Here is a 12,622-nt window from a genome sequence, read left to right as displayed (position 1 = left end):
GCCTCCGCTCTGCGAGAAAAGGATATATTTTTAGTTGCATGAATGTTGCTCTTATAAAGTTTACAGTGTTCGAATAGAGGAATAGTTTACAGTTTTCGTAATGTCATAGAAGTTAAATGACATTCTTGGAGGTAGGCATTTTTAAACTTCAAAAAGGTCTTCATTTACGTGAAATTTATAGAGATAAGGCAGGGTCAGTGGCTTCGAAGCCCCCCTCCCCCCTCTTCCCCTCACCACCTTTTAGCGCAAACATTGATTTTAGCCGGTTTTTCCTATAAAGCGATCCCGAGTGGCAATTTCCAGCAAAATTTGATAAAAGTTTACCTCAGCTTTCGAGTGCACTTGCCCGCACGATTAATGGCCAAACTTTCCAGTTCTCTGTATTCATCTGTTGCCGATCGGGGATCGTCTATTATCGGGAATACCAAATGAGACTCTCTACCTCACATTTAGTACCTTATATTTAGTTGGGTTATTATCTATAGTAGTGTTTCCAGGTATGAAGTTAAACTCACAATTTTTAAAGTTCTTCAACTTTAAACTTGCTTTTCCCTTGAGCTTCGCGCAGTAAAAATCGACTCAATGTGCTCTTAAAAGCAGCTTTTCTTGTCATATCACGAGCGCAGTAAATAATTTTTGAAAACAAGTCTGAACACAAACTAGGTCGACGAGTGCCTTCTAAACATGGCGCTCAGCATAAATCATCTCGATACGGATCTGTCTAAGAGCGATATTCCAGTTGCAGAGGTCCAGAACAAGACATGCATTTATGGCTGCCTCGTGGGGAAACACGCAGCCCACAACATGGACCTACAATTTCAAAATTAACCGAATGAGGAATTAGCACTATGTTGATTTATGGTTGTTTATTTCGAGTTGGAGGAATTTGTTTATTGATTAAGGACACAGGACGAGTGATCCTGATGTTAAAGCTCTATAGAGGACTGTGTTATTTAAGTTTATCAACACAATAATTTCCATAGAAATGGTAAAATCAGAGTCGAGGATTAGTCAATTTCTCCATTTCCATGGAAATCCACTTCTTGGTACAGTTACTGGACGCTTGTGTATTTAGCGGTCCGAAAGTCTAAATATCAATGTGCAGTGAACTCTTCTGATTCTATAATGTATAAAGCAATAAACCATCCTTAGCTATTGCTGAAAAATTTAAAAATTCCTGGAAACTCTGAGGAAATATAATAAATACGTCACTAATAATTTAGACGTAGCAGTAGAACTAAAATATTCTTCGGGAGTGGTTCAAACTAATGGCCTATGTTTCAAATCCTACATCCTCATGTCTGTGGAGTAGGTCAATCAATTCATCAATCAAGGGGCCAATGAAGTAAAAATGATTAGTTGTAAGTTGCAGGACTGTTTTAACAGGTCATACGAACGTCACTCCTTCCGGAGTTATTCATTGTTTCAACCTGAACTAACCCGAACATTTTGAACTTCAGCGGTATTAATCAGCGGATTTTGAGGAACCTCTCAAGCTTGTACTCTTCATTGTGTTGAATACTTCCTGAACATTGAATGTTTTTCTCATATTTGTGTATTTTCTAGAGTTCAAACATGATCGTTGCATTAAAGAGGCCCTCAGAATTCGCTACATCGATATAGATATTAGTAGTGCTTCCGCTAATGGCAATTTAAAAGAACTTTCTCTATTCTCTGCGGCAAAATAGAAGAGCTTAGTTACTGTAATCCTCAAAATACATTCGATTTGGTACGAAGACGTCCAATTCCGGCAACAAAGGGAAACGCTCTCGCCATAATGCAAACTTAAAGGAAACTGCAATAATAATTAGAAGCACTAAGCATATACGTGTTCCTAATTCCGACCAAAATTTCCCTCAAGGAAAATAGGTGCATATTTATTATTCACAGATTCTCTCTATGATTATCGCACTTACCAGTTTATTGTTTATTACAGGAACCTGCTATTTTCCAGAAAGATGGGAAGGTGCCTGGTTCCAGTCCGGAGTACGAACCCCGGTCATCGTTGAAGGGCCGCGACTCAGCACCAAGGGCCGATGTTTGGGTTCCGATGGCGACAAATTCCTGATGGTGGACGAGTAAGTATCGTTTACTACCGGATCCAATAATCCATATATCACCGTCTACCGTTCACCCAATCCAGGAAAAGCCGGGCATGCAAATTTACAACTGCCGTTCCGCTCTGGAATACGTCTAAATTTAAAACACTTTATGCCCCAAAATGGGTCGTTATTTCAATCGTATTTCGGCAATAATGTTCGAAAATGTGGAGCAATACCGTGTAAGCCAAACCTACAAATTTATCGTTTGTGGTCGACCTTGAACCGTATTTTATGTCCACTCAGTGTATATATCTTGGAAAGCTGCCAGTGTTGCAATGTGCCTTTATCTATCTGTAATATATTAAAAAAATATACAGGATAACTCGTGTAAGCGGGCCACTGTATTTTTCTGTTTAAAGTAAAATATATATTGTTGCGATTCCCGGATTCGGTTGATTCCAGTATACTTGCTTTCAGTGTAAATGCTCTTCATTAACTGGATAAAAAACATGGCTACAATTCGCCTCGTCAATCAAAACTGGCAGTTTTAATTTTGGCTCAATCTCTCATGATTATAATTACTTTTAAAACACAAAACTAACTTGTCCAAGCGATATTACTAAAATCGCTTTATTCTGAACATTTTTATATGTTCCACAGTAACTCATAATCCTGTATATATTACCTCTCCTAAAACCAAACTATTTATGTGGAAAAAATCGGGTTCTTTAGGATTAGCTCAAAACGTAAATTCAGTGAAGAAAATCATGTGGAAAAATTCGACAAATCTATAGAAATGGTCGGTTCAAAGTTAATTAAATTTCTGCCGAAAAAATATTAGGCGTGTGCTGAATATCCTCGAGTGACAGGGCTTTGGTGCCTCGTTAAGGTACCACGTTAAAGCAAATTTTTACGATCTGTATTTTAAAATGATGCAGATGTTTACAAAGTCTAAAAATTACTTCGACTTTTCGAATGGTGGTACTGTGAACTACATATGTTGGAATGTCTAACATCTGGGGATACCGGAGACACCCTAGGTCTGTACAGATTACTTCAAACACTGTCGAAAAGATCAATCTAGATCGTGTTACTGCTAGATTTTAAGTTTTCTCTGTTATTATTAAAAATACATTTGCTCCTATACAAAAACGCTTAAATAAAAATTGAGCTGTGTAGTTAAGGCCCTGAGGTCTCGTTTATAACTACTTAATTAAGGAAGCGACTCAACCCTAAATACCAGATTTTAGGTTTTCTTCGTTATTATTAAAAGTTCATTTTCCCTCGTACCTTCAAAAAATTTTCTCTCTAATAACAGGGCTGGAATTCACGAACTATAAATTACAGTATGCCATAATATAGGTCTTTACCCATTATTGGACTCAGTTATTCGGAGCTTTTTAGAAATTTTTCATAGGCCGATGAAATTAAGGCCCTAAAACCAGTCCATCGCTGCATGTGCGTTCGATTTAAACCCTAGATGGTTATGGTTTTTTTAGCTCTTGCGGGAATGGAACATGAATAATTTAATATCATTACTGTTGCTTCCATTTAGAATTGAAATAATATCCATATTTGCATAAAATTGTAATAACGAGAATTAATATTTAAAAATAAACATTAAACCGAAATTATGTGGATATGTTCAATTTAGCAATACAGGAAAAAGATCAAAGAGTAGGTAAACATTTTCCCCTCTATTCTTTTGAGCTTCCTCGTGTATAGAGCACAAACCTCTTCAAAAGCAACGTTATAATAATAATAATAGGCAAAATATGGAAGCTTTCAGAGGTTTTAATATAATAGCTAGGAATCTTGTTATTGTTATTTCATGAAGGAGCTTTTCTAAATCATTACAGACTGCTATTGATGAAACTATTGTTCCCAAAGCCAATTTGGGTTAAAACATTTTGATAAAGTTCACTCATGAGTAAAATAATGAGCGATTGAATAATAAGGCAAAGGGCGAAATGAGGCAATCAGGACTGTATAAATAAATGTTATAAAACAATTAAGGCGTCTGTCGAGAGAAGTTTAAAAGGAAACTTGAAGTAGGTCGCAATAAAAATTCGCGACACCTCTTAGTTTATTTGTTCCAAGAAAGAAATGAAGATAATTGAAATCCGAGGATGGAATGCGGTTCGTTCGTTTTCCAATCTATTTTCCGACGCCAAATCACGACGAAGGAGGATGCAACAGCCCTAAAAAGATATTCCCTAATTTAAAGCTTTTTCCCTCGAAGACTGATCGATAACAAATGCTACCCTTTAAAAATTGCAAAAATTAATACACATTCTCAGAGACCGGCTATTAGAAAGCGCGTCTTATTACTCCACTTGATATAAGGGCGTTCAAAGGGAAATCAATTTCACATTGCAAACCGTAAACTACGAAGTTCCTTTGGCATGTTTAAATATATCGACTCCCATGTTAAAGAGTATAAAGTTCCAGATTCCAGGGGAAAATTCAATTATTGGCAGCTTTCCCAGCCGCAGTGGCCCACATAAAACACCAGTCAAGGACGCGACAGGAAAATAAATCCATATTGGTTTATGGCTTTTGTATGATTGGTACAAGAATAAATTTGGGTATGAACTTCTGGTTGTAAATTTTAGGAGAATGAAGTTTGTGATTGAAATTAAACTGTTTGGTTGGGTATACGGAGAACCGAAATTAACTCGGTTGTTTTCAATTATTAGTTCAGGTGAGTTCAGGTGAGTGATATAAAAGTTGATCGTTCGATCAAATGTAGGGAATCATTATTTCAGTTCCACAAGTACCAGCAAAAGTTGGTTTATAATCACAAAACTTTTATATGAAATTTCTTCTTAGTATCTATATATCTATATTTTTACTATCTAAGGGAGGAGGGATATCACTTTGCTGGATAATCCTGTATTATTTCTATTAAATCTTCTTAGTTTCGATCTATGAAGCAATACCGCTTTCAGATACTTGGCACGCATCTGAAGAAACTTCGCTACTAATCTGATCTAAAGATGTAGGATCGCGTCCCTTGTAGATAGGTGTTACTGTTAAGTTGGATACATATTAGATAGTAGGAATTAACTTTAAGATTGTCATACCCCTGGGGTACGACCGTGGTGGGCATTAGTTGGGGCATGGGAACTTCCCATGCCATGCCTTGTCGGTGTTGGAAATCCCCGCAATAAACCGGGTCGGCATTGGAACTGCCTGTAATATACTTTGTCGGCATTTGAATTGCTCTTGATAGATTTCGTTGGCCCTATAGTGGCAGTTCCAATTCCCAGCTTAAGACGTAACGGTTTGATGCGGCGGGTGGTGCAGATGGCACCCTAGCCAGGGTACGCCCATGGTTTATCACCATGGGTTTTAGTATTTAAGATTTTGCAGAGCACGTAAAAGCTCTCTTTTCTTCTGGGTTCGGTTGTCGTTGGTAACTCAGAAGTCTCGTCCGCGCTCGCTAAACTCACAAATTACTTTATACTCTCTTTTGTTCACTTTACATTAATAAACGCATACTTATAGTCCTTTCCTATCTGTGATTTCATTATAAGATATAAACACCATCCTATATCTACAGTAGTATCAAAACCCGATACTACACTTATATACAGGCTATTTCGGAACTATGGGATCGAACTTCTGGGGATTGTTCAGTGCAGCAATAGAAGCCATCTGAGTATAAGAATCCGTGCCCGCAAATGTATCCCTAAGGTGCTACGGCGTTGTGACGCTTTAAGACAATTATATGCAAAAATATGTTTTATCGAGTTTTAATATGTTTCATTTTAATTTATTTGTATAAAATAATACTACAGTAATTTTCAAAATTTCGTCTTTGAACTTCATTGCACCTGTTCAAACGACATACATACATGGTTTCTGGGGACTTGGCTAAAAATCTGATAATCGTTTTGAACGACTTTAAATGCCACATTCGCGCAATCAGCTCTTTCTCTGTTTCCACTGGCGTTTGATAAACCAAAGACTTTATATGTCCTCACAGAAAGAAGTCTAAAGATGTTAGATCGGGTCATCTAGGAGGCCACGAATCTGGACCATTTCTACAGATCCAATGTTGAAATTGACGATGCAAATGCTGACAGGTTTGAACAGAAAAGTGTGCAGGCGCACCATCAAGTTGCAGTCACATTTACTGGCGAACGTTTAATGGGGCGTTTTCAAGAAGTTCCGGCAGGATGTCTTGTAGAAAACGTCTGTAGATAGCCCCCGTTAAACGATTGGGCAGCAGGTATGGCCCAACCAAATGATCATCAACAATACCGGCCCACACGTTAACAAACCAACGTTGCTGATGACTTCCGGCAAATATCGCGTGTGGATTTTCCTCGGTCCCAATCTGGCTATTCCTACTGTTGAATATGCAATCTCGTGTGAAACTGGCTTAATTCGCCCATAAAACAAAATGTAAAACCTTGGGTTGCTCGACAATCTGATGAAGCAGTCACTGATTAAACTGAACTCTTAGCTGATAATTGACTGGAGTTAAACCTTGGATTTTTTTAAATGGTATGGATAAAGTTATTGCTCATGTAATACTCGCCAAACGGAAATGCGAGTTGCACCCATATAAGAACCGCTTCCTCAAAATGGACCGTTCTTGCTGTTCTTTCTGCACCAGTATCGTGGATGTTACATTTCAAAATGCCAGTCTCGGTAAGTGGTCGATGAATTACAATAAACTTTTTGTCCCAGGATGTTGCCTTGCGGAATGGAGTTCTTAATAAAGCTGTCCAGCAGCTTTTGCGTTGCAGTTTTATTACTCCATATGCCAGATGCACATCCGCCAGTTCTTAATCGGTGTAGTTCTCCATAAAAACCGATTACTTTGCGAACTTTTTAAAATTTGCAAAATTAACGAGTGAATGTGTCGAACTAACGATCAAGAATGTGTGTTATCAGTTTTAGCTAAGATAAACATTTCGTAAAAAGTACTTAACAGGTGCATTTCATGCAAGTTCAATATTGAACAATTTCTGTAGTGTTATTTTGTACAAATAAATTAAAATAAAACGTACGAAAACTTGATAAAACACATTTTTGTACTTAACTGTCTTAAAGCATCGTGAGGCCGTAGCGCCTTAGGGAAATATTTGCGGACACAGGTTCTTATACTCAAATGTCTTCTATTGTTGCACTGAATAATCCCTAAAAGTTTCATCTCATAGTTCTGAAATAATCTATATACTGGTTCTACAGTCTGCCTCATAGATTCATTTAGAAATTTTCGATCTCTCTATTTTACGAAACTCAAAACGATTCCGATAAATCGATGGAGGCGATTTAAAACTCCAAAAAGGGTCGCAAAATTACAAATTATTTGGAGATTCATAGAGAAGGAGCAAATATAAGCCCTTGAAAATGATCGTCAACTCAAACTCTTCAGAATCAAATCATATTAAAATCTTTCAATCTAAGCAAATTTGGAAAATCTCCGGAAAACTCCAGTGGCAGCTGTTTAACTCGAATTTTTGGAAGTTGATTCTCAAAGTATACCCAACAATATGCGCCGCATTATAAGCTTTATACCTCATTGTTGTACAGAATTACTGAAATGTTGTCACCTCGGCTATAAAGCTCCCCGCACAATAATTTCCATAAAACTCCGTTGTAAAGCAAACTTACTTTTACGTTTTTCCCTCTCCTCGTTGAATATGTAGGCGGCCCCGGTAACAACTTTTACCTATTAAAACTTTACAGCCCTAAAAGCAAGGACCCAATTTCCTTGAGTGGCGAAAGTTTTATCGTAATTAAATATTTACCCAAATATGTCTTTTTGTTTCAGGAAAAGGGCGTGCTATCGCTGCGTCGTCATACACGAGAAGCACAAAAATGTCCTTCAGTATAAGGAAAGTGAGTAAAATTGACCTTTCATGCTTTTTTTCCAGCAGAAACAGTTTTAGTTCTAAAATTGATTGGCCTAGAACCTACATTACATATTATTAGGAGGCTTTTCGACATAAAACTGCACTTAAAAACTTGAATTTATTATAGAATTTTGAAGCCGCAGATGAATCCTAAATGTGAATGGCATTTTTCTTATTTTACACAAATGACTAACACAAATTTGCGAGTAGGAAAGAGGGAAGGATTTTTAATCGCATATCTGAATATTTCAACCTTGTTTATCTTCATGTCTGCTTATGCAAGATGTCCCACAAACACTGGTACAAATAGTTCTTGGGTGCTGGAGGGTGAAAAATAGCTTGTTATCATGCTATAGAATTTCAAAGTAATTTTTTTTGTTTTGTAAATTGCGAATAAATCGGACAGCTTTTGATCGACAGATTTGGAACAAGGCTAGTTTAGCTGAATCGCACTATTCTTTTATCCCCAAGCGAGCTACGCTCATTTGCGCGAAAGTTTCTGGGTCACCTCGTATATTTCAGTCGTCTATTATTCATTATACATATTTAATGTACGCTTTCTAAATGTTATCTTCCATTTGAAATAACATTTTGCCAGGAAGCCATTAGTGGCAAACATCAAGCAAACGTGCATTCGAAATTTACGATATCGGTACTTTAGCGCCGCTAAAGTAGAATTGTGCGCTCCCAAAAAGACTAAAACAATACACTCCAAAATATCCTCCAAATGGCGTAATATAAATTGAAATATCTGACTTCTGGGATCGTATATCATACTAATGGTGCGTTTTCTTAAAATGAAATATGTGTATATCTAATGCGGACAAAAAATTCCCGAACTATGATATAAACACCATGACTGAATTTTGATGCTGTTGGCAACAATACACTTCTTCACCCTCTCGTGGCAAATCAAAATTACGATTTGCATATTTAATATTTGCATTTCGCTTAAAATGGTTACGCATTCTCAGTAGCTCTGACCGTAAACCAATTACAAAGTTATTTAAAAACATGCAATATTGCTCTAGTGTACGCCATTCGTTTCCCTTGCGGCTCGTAAATCACCGGTTTCTGGGCTTACGTCCTTTATTATGTTTGTAATAAGTTTTGGTTTGGAGTCCGGGCTTTGTGCAAATCTAATGGCTTTTTTTATGGGGCAAGAGATGGTGCTGGTTTTGTTGAAGTGGGAAAAAACGGTCAGAAGAAATTTGGTTGTGCGTTTGCGTTATATAAACTTTCTTGTATGATTAAAAAAAAGCGTTTAAATTAATAGAAAAACAATTTTCGAAAACGAGTTGATAAAATTGTTAAGTCTCTTTGAGATATCTAGCCACAAAACTTCTGCATCACCGAACTTATTGTATCTAGTTATCGGAAAAATGTTTCTTCTCGGTAAGTAGTGTAGCTTGAAGTTTTAGTCGTGATAACTCACAGCCAAACGGAATAGAGTTGAGAAAATGTATAGAAATAAATTAGGATGGATGCATACCTTGCCACATAAAAAGTACGTATCATAAGGGATTTTTTTACTTAATTCAGGTCAATTTTGATTTTGCTTTCTAATTTTGCTTCAAAACTAAAAAAAAAAAAACATTAAAAACAAAAAACTAATGATTCTCTGTATCAGTTAATTTACCAAAAAACTCAAAAATATTATTTCTCAGAATTTAGAAGAACCGCAAAGGGAAAAGCTCCTTATTTTTTACTCCCTGTTCACATGCCAATTTTCAAATTTTTGGGGCAATTCTAAAGTTTTGTTTTAAAAATCCCCCATAAAAAACTCAGCGCAGCCAAATTAACCCAGAGTGTAGAATTGCTCCATGTTGCGTCTAATTCAATTCAAGGCGTTCTTTAACGCGCCTTGAATTATGTATAGATACTTCGTCGCATTGGTTCAAGAAGTAAATTCAAAGCAAATTTTCAAATCCGTGGGAAGGCGCTGAAACCGCAAAAGGGTGCAAAATGGCAAATTCCTTGGAGATTCCGAGGGAACAAATTTCAAAGATCTCTAGTCAATTGAAAAAAATTATCTACCGTTCGCAGCCTCGTAAAAAAGAGTAAAAATTGAAAAAAGTCTAAAAGAATTCCTTTGAAGATTCATATAAAAGAAGTCAAAATTTTCTGTAAAACTCGCAAAAAACATTCACATTTCAATCTCAATCTCGCAACCTTCCAGAGTATATTTGGAAAAAACTTTAAAAATTGCACAAATGCTCATGAAAATTGCAGTACATTTTGGAAATTCGTAAAGGAGAAGTCGGAAAGATCTCTTAAAAATAGGCATAAAAAATAGTTCCAAAACTTTCAAGAATCCCGTAAAAAGAACCAAAGAACAAAGGGAATTTCAAAAGCTTTCTTTCTTGCAATTTTTTTACTCTCTTGCAAGTCTTCTGGATATTCGTGGAGCAGAAGTTAAATACCTCTAACAATCTCAAAGAAACAAGTTCTATTTTGCTCCACTCAATCTGAAAACAGATGTTGTAGTCCAGGGTGGATAAGAAAACTAAACATCGAAAAAGAAATTACTTAGGGACACACTGAACTTGGAGGAGTCAGGTTCTCACGTACTCCCCTGTTAATTTAGTTTCTACACAGAGAATTTTACCGGTTTTGACAAGACGGGTAAGAAGTCTAAATCCCGAAGAAGAATTTACCACCAATATTGGACTTGAATGAGGGTTCCCACATACCCCCATATAAATTTTCTTGCTTCCCAAACAGTTTTGGCTGATTTAACGGGAAGCTTCATTATAGTCCATGCAGAATGCTCTCTAAGTTGGAAATTCCTTTGCTGGGCCTCCTGTTAACGTGAACAGAATAGGAAACAGTTCTCCAGCCACTAATTAGCGAATATCATAACCCTCATTTTCGATTCCATTAGTTTTTAGTCGAAGACGAACAATGCCTTTAATTAAAGCATGAATAAACTAGCGCACTGCACGCGGTGGGAAATTCATTTGCCGGTGGGTTTTCGCGTAATTTCAGCCAAACTGGATTCCTGAATAGGCAACGCAAAGAATCATCTTTCAATGTCAGAGACGACAATGAATCCCGACTTTACTATTTGATAAATCGTGACTGTTTATTTCTGTAATTGCTTTCACAATTTAGCTCCCTCGATTATTCAAGTTTCTCTCTGAATCGTAATTTTTTTTTGGAAATTTTACTTGCCCAGTCATGCAGTTAATTACCGATCATAGTCGAATATTCATTAGAGTTATTCGTAAAGAGGTTTATTTCATGCAATCTCAGTGACGTAAAAAACCGAGGGCTTTCTGGAAGTGTCGCTAATATCAAGTTTGCGTGCTTACGGCATTATTCACGTTTGCCCTACCTTAGTTCTGATTGACGTCAATAATTAGCCAGGAAGTTAATGATTTTAAAGTTTCAAGTTGTAATCATGATGTGGTTTAAATTTTAAACACAACTTTTCCGAACTGAGTTGCCCTCAACTGTTTTTACCTCCTGTTTTACCAAGAAGAGTCTTTGGAGAGCTATTCAAGTTACCTGTTATACCTGGGTGGTTCAATTGCTATGGGCCACTATTGCTACCTTCTAAACCGTAAACGTTACAAATTCGGTTAAATTAGGCAAAAGTTGTCAGGTTTGATGACAAGTTAAGATTTCGAAGCATTATTGTCAAAATTTGTTCGGTTTCGCAAGTATTGGGAAAAAACAAAATTTTACCAAAAATGTTTTTTGCCAATAAACCGAAATCTAAGGGTTTAGAAAAAAGTTTTTCTTACAACATTTTATTGATTTTTAAAGCTCTATACACTAATGTTAAGTTTTAAAAAATAGCACTTTTAGTTTCTGAGATATCGACACTAACTTCAATTTTTTAAATACGGACTTGGATTATTAATTTAATTTCTTATTTCAACAGAGGCACCTAATTTATTTTGTTCTACATCAGAGTTTTAGGATTAGAAGAAAATAAAATTTATAGTTTCCAAAAGACTAACCTAAAAATATAAGAAAACGAAACATGTTTTCGGCAAAATGTCGTTTTTTTCCCAATGCTTCCGAAACCGAACAAATTTTGGCAACAGTGGCTCGAGATATTAACTTGTCATCAAATCTGACAACTTTGTCTAATTTAACCGAACTTGTAACAGTTACGGTTTAAAAGATAGCAATAGTGGTTCATAGCAATTGGACCACCATGTAATAGAGAACTAAGCCTAATTTACAAAAGAAAATTTCATTTTAATATGAACATCAATTGTGTAGCTATTTAATTTATACATATATCTATATAACCAATATGTTTTTTGAGATATCGAATGGTAAATTTAAAATCCTGGTGTTCCCCGACGGATGAACATTTCAAGTCTATCTCGAACTGCTGCTGGAATTGCCAAGGAATTTTAATATTTTTCAGTGAGCTTTAAAAAACATGGCAATATGCCAATAATTTTCTGGGAATAAATTTTATATTTTAGGAAATGTTCTGCTGTTCCATAGGAGACACGGATGTTTGAGACTTATTAGGTAGTAACATACTATAGTAGTACACATATTTGAGAATTTTGTTCTTATAATATATCAGTTCGAAAAACTTTATGTTACGTCAATGACTTCCTAGATATATATTTTATTCATGATCTTCAATAAACTGAAATGTTGCCGCTTTGCTACGGACAACAGAAGCATGTGAGTTTGGTGGGGAATTTTATCTTTCAGAAATTTCTCTGTAGACAA

At 36.2% G+C, this 12,622-nt stretch overlaps 1 protein-coding gene across 2 annotated transcripts in view; it reads left to right on the top strand.

Moving 5' to 3' along the window:
* aus (argus) overlaps positions 1-12,622 on the top strand; it is a 112,306-nt gene that overhangs the window by 79,221 nt on the left and 20,463 nt on the right. For both annotated transcript variants that reach the window (XM_066396998.1, XM_066396999.1), the window contains exons 3-4: positions 1,937-2,078; positions 7,834-7,901. In XM_066396998.1, coding sequence (XP_066253095.1) covers positions 1,937-2,078; positions 7,834-7,901 — 210 coding nt within the window. The remainder of the gene's footprint in view (positions 1-1,936; positions 2,079-7,833; positions 7,902-12,622) is intronic.

Source organism: Euwallacea similis, chromosome 14 (assembly GCF_039881205.1).
Source record: "Euwallacea similis isolate ESF13 chromosome 14, ESF131.1, whole genome shotgun sequence".
NCBI lineage: Eukaryota > Metazoa > Arthropoda > Insecta > Coleoptera > Curculionidae > Euwallacea > Euwallacea similis.
Note: the sequence above shows the minus strand (reverse complement) of the source record. Positions and strands in the feature narration are given on the sequence as shown.